Below are 8,769 nucleotides of genomic sequence, written 5' to 3'. Positions count from 1 at the left end.
AGAACAGTCTCAAGTGATGTCTTCAAGAACACATGTACTCACGAAATAGGAGCAGCAGCAGGAGCTGGAGCTGGAGCTGGAGCTGGAGCAGACTGTGGACTGTATCCAATAGAAATGGAAAAGGTTAATCTAAATCAGGAAAGAAACTTTTTACCTGCATAGATGAAAACTAGAGATAGAGATGGAGCTCACGGGACCACCGTTGATGCAGGAAGCTGAGGTGCCGTTACAGGCTGCGTGGGCAGGGCTGTATTATATGCAGGTTGGGTCTGAATAGACGAAAAAAATTATCACTCATCCCACCAATCAAATAACATGCAAGCCAAACCTCATATAAACATATACATGTACATCAGTTTCTCCTCTTGTGGTAATGGTGCATAAAGAAATGCAAGCCTTTATCCAGCTCATGTATTTGGCACATTAGTAAGATTAAGGGACTATATTTGTACAGGAAGCACCTTGAGGACATAAATGAAATGAGTTTTGTGAGTCCTCCAAAGGCTTCAGTAACATCCCAATGCCTTCAGTAACATCCCAATGCTTAACACAAGCAGAAACACAAAGTAGACAGAACTCACTCCTATTAACCTTTTATTTGTGAGTTCCCAAGGTGCATGACTATATTTTACATGTTAGCAAAGATAATAAATACGAGTGTAAGTCACTATAGCAGATGACAGCCAACATAGAATAAATCCATCATAAAGAAATGCATCCAAAATTAGGTCACTTTAAAATTCCAATAACGTGCAAATACAAGTAGCATTGAAAAATTACCAGAAAAAATCAATCAACTAATTAAGTGCCTATTTGAGCACCATTTTTTGTAGAGAAGGCATTTTGGAATTGTAGATTGTTTGAGAATGTGTGGTTAAAAAATAAGGAAAAGTTTTGGGTTTGCGTGTAATATTATTTTATTGAAGTATGTGGTTGAAAAAAAGATTTAGAAAAATGTGTTTTGAAGATAATGGGAATCACACACAGACTAAGTATTTACTATTTACTTATAGGGCAGCAAAATATCTAGGTAACTTTTTTTCCCCATGGTGGGGGCAGCTATTTATCAATTTTATTAACACTTTTGACAGGATTTCTGTTCTTGTCAGGGGAAAGTAGGGTATGAAGATGTCTGTGGGAGGGGGTTTGCACAGAGTCAAAGTCCACGAGGATATTAAAATAAAAATCTTCAAATTTGGGGGCAGATGATCCTAGCTTGTTCCCCTTTAGATCAGCATTTGCATGAATGGTTGAATGAGTGCAAAGATGAACATAATAATTAACATACTAAAAGAAAAAGACATTAAGCTTGCTAAAGAGTATGTAATTGTGTGCATACAATATTTAATATTTATCCATCCCTTTCCCAATAGTGACCAATCTGTATCCATCCTTTTCCCAAAATAATGGATAAAAACAAAAGGAAAATTTAAATTTTGAAATAAGGAAACTAGATTTTATAATATTGATTTTTTAGATATGTGTGGTTAAAAAGTAGGAAAAAGTTTTGGATTTAAGTGTCAAATTATTTTATTAGGAGAATATGTGGTTGAAAAAGAGTTTTTAAAGAATGGAGCTCAAATAGGGGCTAAAAGACATGCTAACACTATACTACCCAAATACCAAGTAAAATTGAGTCAGATGCACTCACATTACTCAAAGTAGCAGTAGATGCAGTTGAAGCTGCACTTGACGAAGCCTTGTTCTACAATAGTTGAACAGTGCAAACATAATGAGTAGCGAAATTCAATACAGTGACTACACAAATGAAATTGATACCTTTTTCTTTATATATGATAAAGCTAAGTGAAATGCAGACACAACCCCAATAATTTGGCAATAGGTACCTTGCTCAACATAATGACAATAAAACTTTTTTCAGCAACTTTATTCTCCTCCAGCGTGGTCTCATCTTTAAGAACTTTCCCCTGATGAATAAGCATCTGCTGAGCAGCAGGATAGACATCTGAACTCTGACATGTTTCTATAGTCTTCTTCACATCTGCCACCTAATGAACCACCAAGAATAGATCAAATTAACAGATAACCAAAAAGTTGAATACACAAAGTTATGCAGCTGTTGCAGGCTGGCAGTCACTATTCCCATTGCAAATAGTTGACAGTCAACTATCATTTTAAGTACAAGGCGCTCAGAATTAAGGTGGATAACATAAAATGCAAAATCTACAGAGTAAAATGAACATATTCTCAAAACCATGTTTAGCACATCAAATATTATAGCATGTTGAGTATTAGTTAAATGAGATATAGCGAAGCTGATTTTCACCAACAGATAAATGCTGATTCAGCCTCTTACTCTATTATTACACTTGTCTGCAGTAAAAGTAGATAGGTTTCTGTTACTAATCATCTGTCCTAACAAAGAAATGCTTGTTCCTGCAAAGCAGCTCCCTTTATGAACTTGCAAAAGGTTAAAGACCATTTTAATATATAGATTATATCGACGGTACATATGGATTAAAGAAGAATGAACATTTAAACCCAGTCAAATAAGAATTTCGAAAGCTTTTCTGTTTCTTAGAAGCAGGTTGAAGAGGATTGAGTGGTACTCAGAGCTGTGGGACCTGTATCAGTAACTTTTTTGCTGGGCAATTATGCTAAAGTGTAAACGCCAATTACCACCTGTTCTTTTTCTTTCTCTCCACTTCGCTTCCTTCCACTCTGACTTCAATTAACACTAAAAACTATCGTTTTAAAGTCCCTCCTAAACACGAAATTTAACTGTCTGTCAGCATAGTCAAAAGAGTAAACACAGTTTGATGGAAAGTTCCGCGAGCAATAGCACGTGGTAACACCACCATACATATATTAAATCGATACTGACACCTAAAAATTCAAGGCAATAAGCCATTGGGGAAGAAGAAACAGAATCGAATTTCAAGACCAAAATAGTGATAATTACAGAAAAAAATCCGGACATGATAATAGAAAACCTAGAATCCGAAAAACGATAGCAATACCAAAAACCTAATTCTACTCTAATCGGTGGAAATTCAAGAAATAATTCAGTTCAACATATTCTCCTACACTTCATCACATAATATATATGCATAAAGAAAGCGTGAAAGAGAGAAAAGGGGCTGTACGGTGTCTTCGGGTTTCACTTCGATCTCGAAGTGCGTGCCTTTTAGGGTTTTCACGAAAATCTTCATCTTCTGGCTTATACTATCTGTTCACGTACGACCGTCGGAAAATGACGTCGCTTGATTCTGTCGCCGCCGGCAATGTATATGAGTGTGGGGCTATCAGAGACAGCCTCTCAGAGAAAATATCGCGGGTGTGGAAAATGGAAGTTTATATATATAGGTAGGTATGCCTTTTTTTGGTCCGCATTATCCCGCTCCGGGTGAGATGCTCCAATATTAGCCCCATTCCGCCCTATTTTGTTGAAATAAAAATGGATGAATTAGTATTTTTTTTGAAAAATGAGTGGTTGAAAAATAAAGAAAAGTTTTTTATTTATGTATAACATTATTTTATGAAATATTATGTGGTTGAAAATATGAGAGAGAAAAATAAAATGTAATAAAATTAAAAGTAATGGGGGCCAAACGGGAATTTAGTAATTGGGGACATAGATAGCGAACGTGATACCATCACGTTTCTTGTCTCATATTTTGACAAATAGCACTATTTTATAGTCGACATTGATTGAGCATTTTGAACGTCTCAAGTCCTGTTCTCCACTAATGATCCATATGAGTTTGAAGCTTCCTTCGCACTTCTTGAAACTTCACTGTTTGAGGTGGGTGATTATATATAATTGATCATATTAGAAAACAACTCGACTCTAAGAATGGAGATAGTCAAGTACATCTAGACCCTAAAGATGAGTTGATCGGGTACTCTATTCTATGGTTGAACTCGTCAAAATATTGTATTTTGTCGTACCTAATCGTTTCTTAAATTTGTCATTTACCAATTTAATTAGCTATTTTTGTTTTCATTCTATGTTGAGCAAGCACATTTTATTTTATTTTTTTTGTGTTTTTGGGGGAAAAATAATTTTTGCTTAGCTTTTTTTAATTAGAAGTTACCCTATAAATTTTATTTTTGACCCCCTAACCCAAGTCATCTGGGTCCGTCCCAGAGCATTGTATAAGTGTCTTTTTGAAGCCTACAAAATCATCTCCATCCATTAGCCCAAAGTTGTAGTGAAGAAAATTATTATTTTTAGGTTGTTTTCCAAGTAAAGGTAGCAAAGTTACACTGAATTTAACAATCAACATCCTCCGCAAAATTAGTAGTAGAATAAGATGCGCGAGAGTTTGGATTGGAGATCATATATGTGGTAATGAAGTAGTTCTTTACAAATAATGAAAGAAAAAAAAGAAAATTTTCAAATTATGAGAAAAGTGGCATTTGAAAGAGTTCCAAATTATGAGTTATTTTGTCACTCTTGACATGCTATTGAAATTAAATTCAATGTATTGATTGCATACGCGCTAACTGCTAACTTTCACCCCCAAGAGCCCTTACAATCTCAAATATCTTAATTTTCTTCATTATTTGTCCATTTTCACTCTGCATTACATTTCCCTTCAAGCTCTCGTTGCCATATTTTATTTTTTTTATCCATACTTTGTTGTTGCCTTCTTGATGTCTCTAGTATCCCTTTGTTGCCTCATGGTAATGTGAAAATACTACTAGTTCAACTGCTGTTATTTTTTACATCTTAATTTTCAACTCTACCATTCAGCACTTCGACATGTAGGATCAAATGTATAGGAAAAGTGAAGAAGAACCTCACTTATAAATTTTTGTTCTTATGTATATTAATCATTTTATGTTGATTTTTTATTCGAAGTACAAACAGGAAGGATCATGATAATCTTACCTCCATACTTGCATAAAAAAAGAGATAGGAAAGTTAGAGGCATTAAATCGGCAATCATTCTTAGGGTACAAGGAACTCCTCCTGATCACACAAGGGGGTGGGTGGATATTTTTTGTAATTTTTTACTCACACGAGGTGGGCGTCCATCCCATGTGAGTGTTCTGTAATTCTTTTGTGAATAATTAGTTTGTACACACAGACTAATTCTTAAATTGGAAGGTGCTACATCCTTCACAATTTTTGAGGAATTGAATATATAGAAGTTGCTTTTAAATTTGACATAAAGAATTTGTATCCATTTGAAGGATGCCCCTTAGTCATCCATTCACTTCATTGGGTTGGATATTGTCATCATCATCAGGTCCATGTTAAGTCCATCATTAGTTAATCCATCCGCCACTCCATTACCTTCCCTCATAATATACGAGATTTTGGTGTGCATTAGTTAAGGAGGTCCTTAAAATAGTTTAGAATCATGCTACATTGACATAATTCTTAATATGATGATTGATTTAATGTCAGTGGCAGTTCATCATTAGACTGCTTTAAATACTGTCAACTTTTTTTTATCCAATCACATTTTACCAACACATATTCTGTCACTCTATCTATTAACCACTTTTTGGCAAAAATGGTGTAACCCATTCTTTTAAATGGAAATTACACAAACTAATAGATTTAGAGATCTCAATTCATAAATCATAGGTGAAGTTTGCTATTTTAGATATCAGATTTTTTTAATTTATTAATATATTTAAATATTAATAATTAAATCATAGGTGAAGTTTACAAACCCTAATTTATGTCTCTCCCACCCTCTCTCTCTAATATCACGTCTCAGCCCCTCTCTCTCTCTCTGTATATGATTGCATCTCTCTGCAGAAAAATAACCCGTCGGAGTGAAGCCGCACGAAGTAGCATGACATCGCCACCACCATTACAGGGCTCTCACTTCACGGTGATGATACGTTGAAAGAAGAGTCGTCGCGCATAGCGAGATGACCCCAATCAACCACTTCCATCATCATCTCCGGTGCCGATCACCCCTTCTCTCTTTCGCTTCATCTTCTCTCTCTCGTATCACTCTCCACAGACAGCTCCATCGCCTCACCATCAATGGCGTTTGTAGCGGTCCAACCTCGTCGCGGTGTGAAGCAGAGAGTGGTGCTGCGAGGTTAGGTTGCGGTGGCTATGGTGCGGTGGCAGTGGCGTGAGGTGCAGTGGCTGATTTTTTTATTATTATTTTGTTGTTGTTGTTGTTGGATGCGATGCAGGCGGTGGTGGCGTGGTGGTGGTCTTGGATCTATTTTGCGGTGGTGTCGCCAAGATCTGGATCTGCTACAGCGACGAAATAGGTGGGGATCTAGGAGATGAAATCTGATTGGGTTGTTGCGGCGATGGCATGGTTTTTGCAGTGGCTGTAGTATGGTTTTGGTATTGTGTTGGTAGTGTGGTTGTGACCGATAAATAATCTGCGACCTGTAAAATTTTTGAATTCGTGACTGAAATATATTCTGTAACTTATAAAATTTTCGATTTGTGACCGAGTAAATAAGTTACAACCAATAATTTGGTAAGCTGTGACTAAAAATTAATTTGTGACTAATTAATTAGTGATCGAAAAATATTCTGTGACCGAGTAAATAAGTTACGACAAATAATTTGATAAGTTGTGACTAATTAGTGATCGAAAAATATTCTGTGACCAATAAAATTTTCGATCTGTGATCGAGTAAATAAGTTACGATCAATAATTTGATAAGTTGTAACTAAAAATTAATTTGTGACTAATTAATTAGTGACCGAAAAATATTCTGTGACCAATAAAATTTTTGATCAGTGACCGAGTAAATAAGTTATGACCAATAATTTGATAAGTTGTGACTAAAAATTAATTTGTGACTAATTAATTAGATAACTGTGACCAAAAATTCGTGACCGAAAAATATTCTGCGACCTATAATATTTTCGATCTGTGATCAAGAAATAAGTTACGACCAATAATTTGATAAGTTGTGACTAAAAATTAATCAATGGCTAATTAATTAGATAACTGTGATCTAAATATATTAAATTAATTAAATCATTAATAAATTTTAATAAAAATATGATTTTTGAATTTTGAAACTTATTTTTTTAATTCTGAAATCTACTATACTTAATTTCTCACTTATGAAAATTTCCCATAATTATTTCACGCTTCATCAAAACGAATCATATCACTCGATATGTTGTGTGACTATCACTTTGAAATCATTATGCTCCTCCAACTCTCAAGAATCAATTGTTACTTGTAGAAAAAATCATGAAAAAATGTATGAGTCGATAGCTCAGTAAGTAGAAAAGTTTGAAAATAATCATACTTTTTTCATTCATAAATTTTTATCAAAAATTGAGTTTACATCATTTAACAATCCAAAGTATAGTAACGTATAATAATAGTCAAGATGTAAGACATCCTCATAATACTGAAATATATAATCTCATAGTCATGATATAATCTTCAACTCAAATTTATAATATCATCTTATCACACCATATGTAATCAACCAAAAATGTACCGTCTGACTGAATTCTATAGTCAGTCCATTGAGTTAAGAACTTTTGTCATGGGCCTTTGACTCCTTCCGTGAACGAAAGTATGTCTTAAGACCTCTAATAATCAATTCTAGAACACGATCAAGACTCTTCAGTGAACTATATGTACACGGTCCAATGCCCCTCAGTGTAGTATAGAATACGACCAAAGCCCATCGGTGAACTTGAAGAAATATACAATCATGTGTACTTTTCTAGTCAATCTCAGTATCATGTCTCGTATTCCAATTCACAAATGTAACATATACAATCTTTCAAATTCCACATATATCATAGTAAATGAAACTTTCATGGTAATCATATAATTGAACAAATAATTTACATAATTGCACATAATTTATAGATACTTGAAAATATCTAAGTTTTTCCACTCATCGAGTTCTCTGGCAAAGATTTAGCTAGGTCGACAGGTTTTTCCGTTTCTACATCCACCTCCTGAATTAACAATATTATTAGTTGAATCCAAACCCAATAATGTTAAATAATTAGTCATCTATTGTAATTTCTCATTTGGTCTCTTGCATCCCGATTCACACACAAAATATTATATTTGAGAGGCCAATTGCTCCTATTTGCTTTTTGTCGTTATTTTTTCATTACTAATAGTAAAATTAACTAGACATGTCCACCAAATCCATTTCCCGTACATTCTTCTTTAATTAACTTGGTTCATCTCTTGCCCATTCAACTTCCTTCAAACATGCACATCACCTACTACCATCTATATATTTTAAATATAGATAGGCTGCCAAATCAATTTCTCTAGCTAAGAGCATCACTTTAATTATCTTAATCTCTGCTTACATAAAATCCATCTAATTTATTTTCACTAACCCACAAGTCAAAAGAAATTATAGAACGGGGGCCTTAAATCTCATCACCCATCAATATATCTTTCCTTTTCTACCATCTACTAACCGATTTTTGATTTTAAATGCACCACACATAATTAAATTCCATAACCCTAATTCAAAACAGTCTACCTTGCTAACTTCAAATTTAAACGAATTTTCCATAATTCAAGTGACATAAATATTACTTACCTCTTGAAAATAATAAAAATTGAGGAATGAAAATCCCAAGCTTAAAAAGATCAGACAAATATTCATTTGTCCCCCCTTTCTCCTTCTACCTTTCTCCTTCCCTGCTTTGTTTTCTTTTTTGTCTGTTTTTTTCTAAAGAGTGAAAAAAAAATTAATCAGAATCCTTACCTTTTTAAGTGGGTAAATATAGAGCAATTATAAGCAAAGTCCCTAATCTTTTGATTATATGACACAACCTTACATAAATTACATTGTCACTCTAAATACTAG

At 34.2% G+C, this 8,769-nt stretch overlaps 1 protein-coding gene across 1 annotated transcript in view; it reads right to left on the bottom strand.

Moving 5' to 3' along the window:
- Positions 1–3,349, bottom strand: part of LOC111382791 (ubiquitin receptor RAD23c-like) — a 6,384-nt gene extending 3,035 nt beyond the window's left edge. The window contains exons 1-2 of the mRNA XM_023006827.1: positions 3,108–3,349; positions 1,848–2,009 (exon numbers count right to left, since the gene is read on the bottom strand). Of these exons, the coding sequence (XP_022862595.1) occupies positions 1,848–2,009; positions 3,108–3,173 (228 nt within the window). The 5' untranslated portion in view covers positions 3,174–3,349. The remainder of the gene's footprint in view (positions 1–1,847; positions 2,010–3,107) is intronic.
- Positions 3,350–8,769: the final 5,420 nt, after the last annotated feature.

This window comes from Olea europaea, unplaced genomic scaffold (genome assembly GCF_002742605.1).
Source record: "Olea europaea var. sylvestris unplaced genomic scaffold, O_europaea_v1 scaffold256, whole genome shotgun sequence".
NCBI lineage: Eukaryota > Viridiplantae > Streptophyta > Magnoliopsida > Lamiales > Oleaceae > Olea > Olea europaea.
The sequence above is the reverse complement of the archived record's forward strand: the minus strand, read 5'-3'. Positions and strand labels throughout refer to the sequence as shown.